Source organism: Squalius cephalus (genome assembly GCF_949319135.1).
Source record: "Squalius cephalus genome assembly, chromosome: 17".
In the NCBI taxonomy this organism is placed as follows: Eukaryota; Metazoa; Chordata; class Actinopteri; order Cypriniformes; family Leuciscidae; genus Squalius; species Squalius cephalus.
This window is the reverse complement of record NC_137138.1, coordinates 11,519,398-11,533,774: the sequence shown is the minus strand read 5'-3', so window position 1 is coordinate 11,533,774 and position 14,377 is coordinate 11,519,398. Positions and strand designations below refer to the sequence as shown.

Genomic DNA, 14,377 nt, shown 5'->3' with positions numbered 1-14,377 from the left:
ATGAATGGCGACTGTAGAACGCAAAAGCCGAATCCCGGACATTTTGGGCGATCTCGAAATCAGACTCGTCATGGAGACTCACTAGTAGCCTAGTCTTGTTGTTTAAACTGCGCTCTCTTACCGGTAGGCGTGGCTTGGGAGTGGCCTCCAAGGGCAGCGAAGCAAGTGCATTCTGGGAGTTGTTGTCTTTCATCCACATAAGCCAAAAATACATTTTCTGGCTTTTCTCAGTCTAGAAAGCTCCAAATTCAAAATAATTTCACATTTCTTCTACATAAATGACCAATTTTAAATACACATTCATCTTTCCAGAGGTGAAGTATCCCTTTAATCGCATAGCCGAGTCTGATTGTCCAAATAAGCCAGCGGGATGAGCTGGGAAGTGCTATCCACGCTCCCAAGCTCCACGCCAGCGGCACCAAAGGAACAACAGACGTACCTGCGGAAGGGCAGCAAGGTGCGCTGGGGCCTAACCTGGGAAGCATAGCTTCCTGCAGTAGAGGCAGTGACTGTGGTGTGACTCTTATCTGGCTCTGTCTGGCTCCCTCAAAGGAACTGGCTAGGGAGGTGTGAGGAAGCAGCATGTCCTCGAAATGTGAACTCCTGGCCTGTGGTGAAAGAAGGGGTGGCTGAGAGTGAGGAAGCAGAACGTTGCTCACTGTCAAACTACGCCCGGTATGGCACAGAGACTGAGGAAACTGCTCTTTTATTGAGCAAGTGGCGGAACAGAAATAAACTCTTTCTTAAAAAGACTCTCTCTGTATTGCCTTCCTCTAAGGGGGGTGGACGGGGTGGACGGGGCGGCCGGGTTGACGTCTTCGATTGCGCCGGAGCAGGTGTACAAGCCTCAGGGGGACTACCTTAGCAATGAGCAGACTTGGGGCCAGCCCATGGCAGCCTTGTGGCGGTGGTATCATGCCGGTACAGGTTGTGCTTAATGGCCTCAGTCTGCTCCTGAACTGCCGAGAACTGCTGGGCAAAGTCCTCGACAGTGTCGCCAAAAGGCCGGACAGGGAGATGGGGGCGTTGAGAAAACAAACTTTGTCAACGTCCTTCATCTCAGCCAGGTTCAGCCAGTGATGGCTTTCCTGGACCACCAAGGTGGACCTCGTCAGGCAGAGGGCCGGGCGACGTCAGTCACCGTGCGAAGTTCCTGCATCAACCCCGGCTCAGAACTACCCTCGTGCAGTTCTGTAAGTCTAATGGACTTGCAGGATGGCCATTGCATGCACGGTGGAGGCGGCCTGTCCAGCAGCACTGTAAGCCTTAGCAGCCAGGGCTGAAGTCATCTTTCAAGCATTGGACAAGAGACGTGGACAATTCTGCTAGGTGGCAGCACCTTGCGGGTACAAGTGCACTGCAATTACATTCTCCACCTGAGGAATCTCCACGTAACCCTTGAAGGCCCCACTATCGAGGGTAGTGTGAGTGGCGGAGGCTTTGGGGAGTGAAAGGTGCCTTCCACAACTGCTGAACCTCCTCATGCACTTCTGGGAAGAAAGGCAGTGGGGCGGTACTCTGCTGTAAACCGCGTGCCGCACCCAGGAACCAATCATCCAATCGTGAGCGCTCAAGACAAGGTGGAGGATTCCATTCAAGTCCAATGCCCGCGGCAGCCCGGGCAAGCATGGCCGTCGAGTCTGAATCTGATTCAGTGTGACCAGCTCAGCCTCATCTTTTTCTCCAGAGGACAATAGCCTATTTCCGATTTAGCTCCTCATTGTGGATGCTAATTATTAATGAACGATTGATTTGTTGTCGATAATTATTTAATTAATAAAACTTTCAATGGTGGATTAACCAAGGTCATCATTAGAGTGTGTAGTTTTGTGGTGCGTGTGGCTCATGTGCAAAATAAGTGCAGCAGACACACAAGGAAAAATGAAGCAAGAGCACCGTAGTTACATATTCTAAATGTATTAATAGGTGTGTTCGTCTTGAAGAGGCAATGCGCAGACCAATCGGTGCATGACATCAAAGTACCGCGAGAGCAGTAATAAGCATACAGAGCCGACTGCTCTCTAATCGCTCTTGCGTTACTTTGAAGGCATACACAGATTGGTTAGCACAGCTCTGCACCGCTTTAAATCAACACACCTCATGTCTTGCAATGGATTAAGTAGGCTAGCCGTTTATTTCTAAACATAATTAACCACGGGTCCAAAAACCCTCCAAGCAAGTGATTTTAGTGAACATAAGAACTACTTGCCACAATGCCACAATAAAAGTACATCGAATAGACAGTAAGTAATAAGATTCGGGTAGATGAGTGACCTTCCAACGCTGTTTCAGCAGTACAGTCCTATTCTATGGCACATGGTAAATCAAGACCTGTCAATCAGAGCGAACAAACCATTCCAAGCACGCTCCAGTTGTAAAACAGTGTCCGATTGGTCTAGACACATCATCCCTTACCACTGTACCCATCCACCACACCTGAGATCCAGTTTCCATTAGAAGAGCTTTCAAAAGACATTGGAAAACACTGCATCATAATCGCGACACGATGGGATCCCGTAAGTCCTATAGCTTTAGCCAAGCAGCATGTCATGTCAATGATCTGCGTATTGTCTTATGTTGCGTTTGGGCTCGTTCAAGACCACATTCTGTAAACAAGATACATGATCTACTATGGTTTACTAATGTTTTGCGTTTGTATGTTTTTCATACAATTACTTGCTATAGTTTGGTATCTAACTGAAACAAATATGCTTGTTGTATTCAGCTAGTTGAAAACTTTTCAACGATATATGAAACAAATCTATCTGTTATGTATACGATGATTTTACAGATCTCATTTTTATATAAAGCATTTATTTTTTCACGCTATGAAAATAGAGCACATATTATGTAATTTAAAAGCACTTGTTAACTGATAGTCATATTCCCTATATTCACTCTGTAAAGCCAAGCTTCTAAGCTTTAAAATGACTCCTATTTTTGTGTTGGTTAAGCAAGTTAAGTATCGTGATTAATTAGTAAATTTGACTGACAGTCAAAACCCGTCATCAGAGAAGCATTTATTTTATTGAATATTGCCAAAAAATTTGATGCATCATTATTAAAACAATGTTTTGTATAGTTTTATAGTAGTGTCACAGCTTTAGCTTTAGCAGCTTTATAGAGCCACAGTTTTAACACCTTTTGAATCAACCTTTGTTCTTATTGTTTACTTATAGTTGTCTCTGCATATTGCATGCATGTTGTCTGTGATATTTTTTTAGATTATAAACTACAGATTTGAGACATGTTTTATTTTGTGGATATACTCATGCCACTTGCTTTGCAGAAATCAAAGGGAACTACATTAGACAAGGTCTCAACCTCATTTGCCCTGTTAGAAAACAAAAATCGAGCCTGATTCTTTTCCTTTTGAGTGGTTTAATAATCATTTCCAGATTGTGTTCATTGTAATGATCTTTGATTTACAATTCCTGTTGACATTAAAATTTAAAACAACTAGAATATGTTAGATATGTGAAACCCATTTTAAGAGACAAATGATTCATCCAAATTATCTTTTGCAGTTTTATTAAACTAAATTGTTTAAAATCAGCTCAAGGAGATTTTTTTTGCTTAATAGCCAAACCACATTCCTTAAGATTGTTATTTTGTTTTTCATGTTGCAGGAAACAGTTTGACACGTAATAATTCATGTTTATGTGTAAATGCATATTTTGGACATTTCAAATTCAAATAAAACATTGATATGCTTATTCAAAAATGTGCTGTTTATGTATTGCTTCTCATTCTAGTTAGAAACCTTTGAAGTATCACAAGGGTAATAGATTGAGGAACAGCATTAGAGACTCCAAAGAGCCCATTGATTGCAGCTAGATGCCGTTCCATAAAATGGCTGCAGTGTTGTTTTTTTTCTGCTCTTCCTTCTTCGTGAAGAACAGTAGAGCTCAATCTGAGCATGCTCAGTGTGGGCTATGTCAGAGCTTTATACAGCAAGCTGGTCATGTGACCTGTGCTCAGGGACGGTGCATGTGTGGGAAGATAGCTAGTCATTTGGATAGTGTAAATTTGTTTCCTCCTTCCCCATGAATGAAGACCACTGCTTAAGGCAGGTACAACCTTGTTGCTGGAGGTTTTGCCCTCTAGTGAAGCAGGATTATTTCCATCTCCATTTTTGCTTTTGTGGTCAAGGGAACAAGCATTGCCAGATAGCTGCTGCTCCCAACTGGTTTGCTGTAGTTTTTTTTGAAAGGATTGGACCTGGTACTCTAAAAATCTGTTGTTTTGGAGCTTGAAAATTTGTGTTTCTTCTAATTTAGGATATCATCTGATTCACCTGTCATCTTTCTGATTAACTGATTAAGCTCATGCTCCAGGATCTGTAGAGCTGGCCTGTCTGAAGTTGGGCAGGAATTTGTAGCAATCTCAGTGCTAAGACTTTGTCCTGCGCTCATCCCAAATCTGACAAGCAGAGGATTTTTAAAAGGATCTGCATGGATGTTTTTCTTTTTTTTCCACGTCTAGCTGTACCCAAAACCGTATTCTAGTTGTGTACCATGGGTCTTGATCAACTTGACAAGAATAACCACAAATTATCTCTTTAAAGGTAAAAAGGTAGCCTAGATCTCTTTTAAAACTCACTTGTCAGGTCGTCGACCATTAGAAAAACCTGTAGCCTCTCAAATCTTGTTGCACAAGTTCTTGTCATGTCTTAGACAAGAACATTATTGGCATTATTACATGGTTTACTAAAATGTTTTTGCATTTGTCTTCAGTGGCAGCAAAGAAGAACTTGAAAGTGGGATAAACTTGAGCAGCCAAGCAAATCGAGCCGATTATGCAGGGAATCCTTGATGCTTTTCTTGATACACGAGTCACATCGGCTGCCTGTAATCAGCAGTGCAAAACATAGACTGCTGCTCCTCTTGCTGGCAATGAGCTTTGTTTTGCTGGCTGGTCCTGGTGTAGATTCCATTGAAGTGAATTCTAGGATCCCTCTGCATTTGTAATAAGCTCGTTTGCATGCCTGAAGCCATCTGGATTTATTTTCTCAAAACACAACTCTACTTGTGTTTGTGTGTGTGTGTGTGTGTGTGTGTGTGTATCATTTTGCTATTTCTTTTGTGATAGGGTGATTAAAAACCAAACTGTAGATTCAGAAGAAATACAAGGAACGGAAAGGCCATCCAAAAGGGTTGTAATAAATAGTCACACTTTTCTCTTTGTTTGTATTTCTCTCTCCTTCCTTCTCATTCTTTTCCATCTTTTTGTTGTAGAAGACCAGAAAAGCATAGAAAATCTTAGCTGCTTCCCAACTGGAACATAGGAAACTATATTGTTGCTACTGGGCCCTCAGTATGAAAAACATGGCTTCTGGGAAAGCGGACTCTCAGTGTCAGTGGTATGAGGTCTGACTACAAAATGGCAGTGAAACTCCTAGTATGCAGGCTTCAGTTGTGAAGCTCCGTTCTGTGGTGGTGTCAGTAGTACAGTTGTTTGGCAGAATTACGATTAAGAGACTTTTCCTGCCTCTGCCAAGTTTGGAGGACGAGGCCTTGAATCGTGTTGAGAAATGTTTCTTGCAAAATCAAAAGGAATTTCATGAACTTTCATTCTTGTTAAGATCTGTTTCATTGCTGCAAAAGTTGAGCTATTGTGCAAAACATTCATAGTTTTCAAATAGAATGTAGCCTATTAATTTCCATATATTGCATCTTCCTGATGAGACTGGCCATGATAGCCTACATATTTAAACAATTTAGGTTGAGTGGGTTCACATTCACATATACTACTGTTCAAAAGTGTGGGTTCAGTAAGACTTATTGGCATTAATACTTGTTTTTTTCAGCAAGGATACATTAAATTAATCAGAAGTGTCAAGTTATTCTAAATTGTATATATTTCACAATATTACTGTTTTTGCTGTATTTGTGGTCTTGGTGAGCAGAAGAGACTTCTTTCAAAAACATTAAAAAAATCTTACCGACCCCAAACTTTTGAATGATAGTCTATTTACCATTTAAACAATAATTTTGGGCAGGACAAATCGAATGGCATTCTCATTCTAAATTGTTTTATTGGACAAAATTCAGTGCAGCGCAAGAAGAGTCTAATTTTCTTTGTTTTCCCTGCAAAACTACAAAACTGTGTGAAAGCTTAGAAACACACTAGCATATTAATGACCTGAAAGATAATAGACATTGGCTTAACTTTTTTTGTTTATTTCATGGAATATTTTAAATAGCATTTTCATTGGAAAGAGCAAAATGAAATAGCCATAATTTCAGTGCTTTTGTCTTGAGCTAGTCTGTTTCCTCATGATTAGTATACAGCTTGCTGAAATATACCAAATTGTGCTGTTGAAATTATATCCGTGTATTTGTGAAATATGCTATTCCTCAAGTGTCTTTTAAAGGAGTCGTTTTACCTTCATAGAGTCAAGTACACAGCCCTTGTTAAAAGTGCAGAATGATTTCATTTTTGGATACAGGGAAATTTAAGCTGATTCACAAAGACTATATCCTATCTTCATTGTTTTTCATTAGCCCTTGCTAGCAATTACATGCTTGACCACCAGCCCGTATATAAAGCAGCATGTTTATTTCTGTCTTGAAATACAAATGTACCAAACAGCTTGTTTTCTGACAGATTTGATTTATACCAACATTAAAAATGTTTTTTTTGTCAATGGCTTCTCTGGGCCTTGTGTCTCTTGTGACATCCGTGGCTGTGCCCTACAAAGGGGCTCAGTGGAGATAAAGACCTCTTGAGAGATGACAACAGATTAAGGATAACACGGTCTTGCTCCTGGTTCCTGTGGTAGACGGCAGAGCTTCATGTTTCTATTGCTTCACCATACCTTTTCTGGTCCTTTCCAGCAATGAAATGGCTGCCTGAATTCGTTGTTGCCCTGCTCTCAGGAGAAAAAAAATTTGAAATTTGAACTGACTGAGCATGCTCAGTGTGAGCTTTAGCTAACTCTACCGACAGAGGGAGCCTGTAGGTCACATGATCAACAAGCCGGTTGAATGCTTGCATGCGGGAGGAGAAGAGAAAAGAGGAGCAGTCAGCTCGAAGCTCTTTCTCCCTCAACGGAGGCCATCGTTGTGAAAGCAGGTATGAAACCAATGGAGGGAACACCTTCTGTGATTCAGTGCTTGGGCTCTTCATCATGCTGGTTCTGAATGTGCATCGTTTGCGACTCATCATCTTGATTCCTTGTGTTTTGCCATCACTTACTCATCTCACCCTTCACTTTCAGTCCATTGATGTTCAGAGGAGAGGAACGCTCTGAGAAATGACTGAAATATGGCACCCAGACTTCCTCTGAAGCTTTGAGCCAGTGCTGTAGTCAACGGCCCTCTAAGCTGAAACAAGAGTGTGCAGTGTCAAAATCCGTTTGAGCTTGAAGCCCTCAACAGTGGCTTTTCCTTCCTTTACAGAGGTCTGAATCAACGTTTGAAGTCTTGGGAGAAAAAACAGGGGATTAATAGCGTCTGTGGTCAGATGGTTGTTTCTTCTGTTGGCACTGAGTATTGTAAAGCAAGAGAAAAGGAGTGGTTTCTCAATACTAGGCACGCAAACAAGTGGTGGTTCAGTTTTATGTGCTCATGTCTCATTTTGAATCATCTCTTTTGAGGTTCTGTGCCTTGAGTTTGTTTTTCTTCATTTTGCCTGTTTTGTCATCTTCATTGATCTGGATCTAGATTATTTTGGATGCCTCTAAAGAGTGGAGACTGCATACTATTTATTCTTTTAAAATCGAATTTATTCTTTTGAAATCAATTTTTTTATATTGTTTTTAATGCAGTGTTACTGTGTTTATTATAAATGATTTATCTGTGCACATCATTTTTTGTTAATTCATGCACCCTTGTAATCTTTAATCAAAAGCATTAACGTTCGCTCACAACATCTCTTCTCTGATGGTTTGTTCACTAGTCCAGTGATGCGAACAATCTTTTCTAGATGGACAAAATCAAGTCCTGCCCTCATTTTTATTGTCCGAGAAGCTGTTTCACACAGAAAAGAAGATCAGAATTTCTGTTTCATGCCGACATTAAATAGTATTAAATATGGTTACTTTGAATCTAAATCTAAAAATGTTTTAACTTTGGCAGTCAGATCATATATTGATGTTGGAAATGGCTGATGTTACTTATGGTTCATTTGTTACACTGGAAATGGGCTGGCAGGCCAAGTCAATTGTAGGTGCATTGCATTGTGGGAGACAGTATTTCTCATTGTGCTCTGGCTCATAATTTGTACAATTTGCCAGATAGACAATCTGGGTATTTAATGCATAATGTGCACAGTATGCAATGCATATTGTATCCTGCAGAAATGGTAAGAGTAGGCTAGTATTCGAACATAGACACATTGTTCAGGAAGAACAAAGTTTGCAGGCCCAGACCTGCCAGTGTGAAGAGACTAGACTAGAGTACTTCTGAAAACCTGCTTTTTGTGTGTTTCCTGAGAGAAGCATTTGAAATAAGGCCCAGTTGCAGAGAGACTTTAATAAGAAACAGGTTCTGTGACAAGACTGATGACAGTTTAGTGGTTAGTCTTTGCTGCAAGACCCAAAGAATGAGGCCTGTTGTTTTTTGCCCTACCTTCTTATTTCTTGGTCTTTTTATGTCTTCAAATGCGAACTGACTAAACACAGTGGTATAAAGTCATTTTGATTTTCATTTTGTTTGGTGCTGCATTCATTTTGGATTCATTTTGAGATGTATGACGTAATCCGTTATCGTTTTTATGTATCAGACTTGTTTCAGTCCTTATGTTGCTTTTCAATGGATTGGTCACATTGTCCTGTGTCTTGGCTCATATTTTGGTTTCTTCATTGATTGCCATTCATGTTTGAGTCACAGCTGCAGCTGACACACCGTACTGTGGCTTTGACTCTGACGTTTGGTTGCACACGTAACTGGATATTAAACTGAAATGAAGGTGTGAATCATTTTTAGGGCTCTCATATTTCATGTCCTCATTAAGACATTGCGTTCTCGGCTGCAGTGTGTTGAAGCTATTAGGAAGGTAAGGCCAGCAAAAACCTTATGGGGTTTTGTTGTTTACACTTTAATCTCTACTGCCAAGTGGCATGAGGCCTGTTACCTCTGAATCTACAGCTCATATTATTCAAGTCAAGTCTTAAAAATCCCACTGGGCAGCTGGTTAATTCTTAGCAGATACCAGAAAAGCTGTTCATATGCATGTGGAATTGAAAAATCTGTCTATTGCTGGAGAGTTGAAAAGTAATGCTGTGTTTGCGGCGCTCTCCGTGGACAATGAAATAGGTAGCCTAATTAGTGGGAAAAATATTTCCCAACTAGCTTTTGATAAACCGTAAGCTGATTTATTTTTCTGTATTGTTGTAGGTATTTATTTGTGAGAAAAAAACTGACATTGTGAAGTTAAGTGAATGATATCCAGACGATGTTCAGACAGGTTGTGTTTTTTTTTTTACAAACCCCAGTATAGTCTTATGTGTGCGTATAATTTTTAGCAGTATAAAATAGTTATTTGATATCGATTCAGTTTTATCGATTCAGTTTTTAATTACTTCTCAATTCTTGATATAAACTCTAAATGTGTTGTTCGGCGTAGATGGATGTTGGTCTCCTATCCCCAATCCACCCAAATCCCAATCCAGTACCCCATATCCAGTGGAAAACATTCCCTGCCTGGCTCGTCGTATCAGTAAACACTGTGTTTACAACATGGTGGAAAGGAGCAGGAGGCCCTTCCCTCCTCTTTCCTCTACTGAGCATGTCCCCTGTTTAGCCTGTAGGGGGAGATCAAGGGAAACAACTGGATATTCGCAGTCAAATGCTTTTCTCTCAATACGAGGAGTGTGGATGCTGATATCTGGGATCTGGTTCAGCTGGTCTGTTTGGAAAGTGTCTTGGCGACAAAAAGATCACTGGAGTTAATACTCAAGGTGATGGTATACAATATATTGATAACATAAAAGGCCTTGACATGATTTTGGGAGACTCTGAATGGAAAATGTTGTTAATTTTGGTTTTAGTAGAAGTAGGGAACTTGGTGTTCTCTTAAGTTCCCTTTAACATCTGAAGCTAGTGCACAGACTTGGGTCCTCTGTCTTGAAACTATACTGAATAGATTTCTCTCAGATGTCTAACAAAAAAAAGTGTGTTTAAGTCATAAAATTACAGAGGTCCATTGAGTGTGTGGCCATATTAATTGCTCTACTATGAGAGGGATTTACCTTTCAAACTGTATGTTTGAAGCATGCTAATTAAATATGAAAACCTAAAAGGAAAAAAAATTTGATTAATCAACTTAGCTAATTGGCTAGTCTGTTGTTATTAGTTGACCATTGTTGATCACTAGACAACACTATGTCAGTCCATATGTAATGAACTCTTAATGTTGGTAGCAATTGTCGGATATTTTAAACCCCTTATCTTTGTAACTAAAGGTCTTTAGCTAAAATTTGCATTATTTTGTGCAACTATTTCTTTTTCTGAGACCCTGTCATGTTTTAGGAGGAAAATTGTCTTTTCAGCTATGCCTCAAGAATGTTTTTCCAAGATAAGGAAAATAATGTTCTAAACTAATTTCTGAAGAAATCTAGACCAATGATTCCCAACCAGGAGTAGAAGGGGGCACCTGATAGGATTTGATTTTGTTATACAAAACCTATTAGGCATTATCACTTCAAATAGAAACATGACTGTCCTGTCAGTGTCAATTGATTTGAATTAATATGATTTATCTTCTGATATGTTTTTACTTATTAAACAAAACAATTAAGACACTCGTAGACTGTATATAAAGACTTCAGTCGGAAGCAGATTTCTTTACTGTTCTTCTCATTAACGATTGTACTAATGACTGTGATATATAAATTGAGCTTTGGTGCTAATTACTTGCCATGTAACAAAGTCTGCAAATGACTTGATAATCTGGATTTTGTTCATGAATAAATGTGCTGTTACTGTGGATGGAGGGGTATTTGATGGGGCATTTGAGGCACAGAAGACAAAAACGGTTGGGAAACAGCTCTAGACCAAGGATTTGCATACAATTTGTTGCTTTTAAAAAAGGGTACACTCAAAATGAAAGGCGTTTTGTAATCTCCAAGGTATGAATGCTGGTGAGACAGAGCGTCTCAATGTGGCAGACCTCAGAGTTTAACCACCATCTGTTGGTCTGATTTGATAAGGTGTGATGGGTTCTTTGCAGTGTCAGTGGGGCAGATCTTGCCTGGTTTGGTCAGGGGAAAGGGGGACTTTTATTATGAAGTGGCTCCCCTTGTGGTGAGAGAGAGGAACAGAAAGCCACACGACCTCCTTTGTTGCAAGAGCAGCTCCAACGAGCGGCAGACATTTTATGGCTGCGCAAAGGAAGGCAGCCGGTGCATCTGCCAATCAGATGAGGTCTGGGGATCGAGGCTGGGGTGGGGGAGGGGACAAACGGTGGGAGAAAGCTTGGATTTGCTTGTAATTACTGCACCCTGTGACCTACCTCTTCCTTTTTGAGCCTGGCTGCAGAGATTCACTCCAGTAGTTTGAGGCTGGTATGTGAGTGAGACTTTATGCACCACTTCAGTTGCATGGCTTGTAGAAATATACTCAACAAGTCTATCTCATCACCTCATTCCTTGCTGTTTGTTTCCTATTGTGTTTTTTTAAACATTTTTTTTCAATGACAAGCCAATTGGGTGAAGCTGGAATCCTTGATGAAGGTGATCACCTGACATTATTGCAGGTTTCTTCTGGCTACCTTGGATGTGGGGTAGTAAGTTGAGTAGTAGCTCAAAGGATTATGCATGATCTTAGGTGACTTCCCAGGCCAAAGTGAGCTTGACTTGGATGGGACTCCTGTAGATGTACAATGTCTTCGGGAACGAGACCTTTAGGCATTAGACACTCTTTCTTGAGTTGCGTTTTCTTGTCATCTCGTTACATCTCAGGTATGTGGCATATCTGAGAGAACCAGCATTATGTGCTGGTTATGTTTGGCAGAAGGGCAATTTTTTTCAGATTAGAATTTTTTTGTCATATCCATCGAGGTCTGTTTTTGGGACTCTCCATGCATCATTAGAGAAGGCTTTCTTGGAAGTCTCTGCTCTTTTTTAAACGTGTCTTTGTTTTTGCAGGGAGATCAGATACTCCTTGCTAAAAAAGTGATTTGTTGCCAGTGGTTTGTTTTGCTTCACTTATCGTAGCAGGAGAGATGTCCACATGGGCTTTATCAGTCTCCGGATCAAGCCGTCTACTTCCAGTGGACCAGTTGCGAAGAATGAAAGTGAACAATTCAACCAATACATGAAAAATGAGAGGGAGAAAAAAGTGGCAATTAGCTAGCAAGAGCACGCTGAGCCTCGGCATCCACTGTATTTGTTCTTCCTGTTTGTATTATTATAGATCATATGATGGTATTGGGCCTTGTCATGACTGGTTCATTTTCAATAAAGATGTATATTTTATTCTTGTATGGACATTTCAGGTGTGATGAACCAGTAGGCGTTTGTTGAAACCAGTTGTGGCTTATGGCATTGGGAGATGTTGAGTCTCTGGAAGATATTACCTTGACTCAGGAGTGATTGACAGCTCAAAGCCCAGCCAATCAAAGCCCTTGTTATTGACTGAACCTGTGGGATAAGCCTCTCACATTCCCAAGGGATATCTCCATGCTTTTTTCTTCCTTGCCAGTGTTTGTGTTTTGTTGCCAGTTGCCATAATTATTATCTGCTATTTTGAGAAACTATTTCAATCCAAACTCTAATTTGATCTGCTTTTATACTCATGCCTCTTTAATAGTTTTAGACCAATTATTCCTGCAATAGACAAATGTGACATTCCTGGATATTTATGAAGTTTCATTAATTGGCTTTGTGCACTCTCTCCCATTTCTTTAAAATACTATTATTTGTTAATCCTCTAATAGTCATGGTTTGCATACAATTTTTCCCCCATAACATTTCATATGTAATGAAAATCCAATAATTCAGCTGTGTGTTTTCAGCCCTCCAGTTTGGCCAATGGGAATTCGGGCAAGAGGGAAACCATGAAGTCTGAGGGGACAAAAGAGTCTCGCAGTGATCAAGAGGATGGTAAATACAAAATTTGTTTTAATACATCTGAATATTTGTGGTTGACTCTTGATAGGCGTGTCTTAACACATTTTGACTCGTTCCTTAGCGTTTAGTGAGTTATTTAAATTTTTTATTGCGAAAAAGGTGCAATATTTTTTGGTGTCAAATATTATGTTAACTTCATCCATTAGTCCTACCTAAAAAAAAAAATAATAATAATTTAGAGACCTATACACCTCAAATAATGCTTTCCCACCCCCAGAAGAATTCATTTGCTTTAACAAAAAATGCTTTTTTATTAGCACTGTTTACTTCCATTGTAAGTGCAGTACTTTTATTCAAAGCGCAAGTTTTGCTTTATTTTTTTTTTACTCGATGTGCCAACTTGATTTTAACCCATAACAACAATACCATAACTGTTAAGATCGTGAAATCAATTAATCTTTTTCTGTTATTTTTCTTGTAGGAGGAAATGAAAATCACACGAACGGGCGACCAGAACCTCTCAGAGAGGCCACTGAGCTGAATGGGACCTATGAAAACACGGACACAAAGAGAACTGAACAGAACCTTTCTACACAAGGATCACCAGCCCGATCGTCATCCATGGAGAACGGACTGTCAGAGACTGAGCCGCCCCATGGCTCTACAGTGGGCAGTAATGGATATATTTTAAGCAAACAGCAGGAAGACACAGTGTCAGCCCCACACAGGACTAACTGGTCCCCCATAGGGGGTTCCACACTGGGGCATGGGACTAAAAGCTCATCACCTTCAGCTTCTATGTTGCGATCCCCAGACCAGGGTTCTTCAAACAGTGCCGCAAACATAGGACTAAGCCCAGTGGAGAGGCGAGCGGAAACAGAGACTAAAAACGGCAGAGTATCAAATACACCTCCACCAACGATACACCGAGCACGCAAAACTATGTCAAGGCCAGCCTCAAACCAGACACTAAAGGTATAGATGATTTACCGCCATTAATTTTTTTTCTACATCAGCTGCACTAGTCATGACAGCTGAACATTCTACAATACATTTTTATTTTAGGTCTGCTCATGAATCATGGTCATGGAGACATATAATCACATTTCTGTTTCTCCTTCAGCTTTTGAATAGGGAAAATAAAGAGCCAGTCGTGGTGAAAGATGACAGTGTGGGCAAACCAGAGGCAGTGCAGCCACAGCCATCTCCAATCCAGAACCAGCTACCTCAAAGCCAAACTGATGCCACACCTGTACCAAACACCACACCAGCCAAGCCACAAACAGGTTATAAACCATATTACCTTTCTTCGTGACAAAACTGGTCACTCTAATGCTTTTTTTAATGTGGCATTCCATTTTA

General features: G+C 40.3%; 1 protein-coding gene across 14 annotated transcripts in view; it reads left to right on the top strand.

Annotated features, from left to right (window-relative positions):
• ehmt1b (euchromatic histone-lysine N-methyltransferase 1b) overlaps nt 1–14,377 on the top strand; it is a 31,208-nt gene that overhangs the window by 5,159 nt on the left and 11,672 nt on the right. For 7 of the 14 annotated variants that reach the window (XM_079898640.1, XM_079898644.1, XM_079898641.1 and 4 more), the window contains exons 2-4: nt 12,961–13,048; nt 13,497–13,990; nt 14,139–14,301. In XM_079898640.1, coding sequence (XP_079754766.1) covers nt 12,961–13,048; nt 13,497–13,990; nt 14,139–14,301 — 745 coding nt within the window. Of the gene's footprint in view, nt 1–3,975; nt 4,070–6,992; nt 7,078–7,222; nt 9,001–11,315; nt 11,510–12,960; nt 13,049–13,496; nt 13,991–14,138; nt 14,302–14,377 lie in introns of those variants that run through there. The other 7 variants (XM_079898638.1, XM_079898646.1, XM_079898648.1 and 4 more) reach the window with 6 other exon arrangements.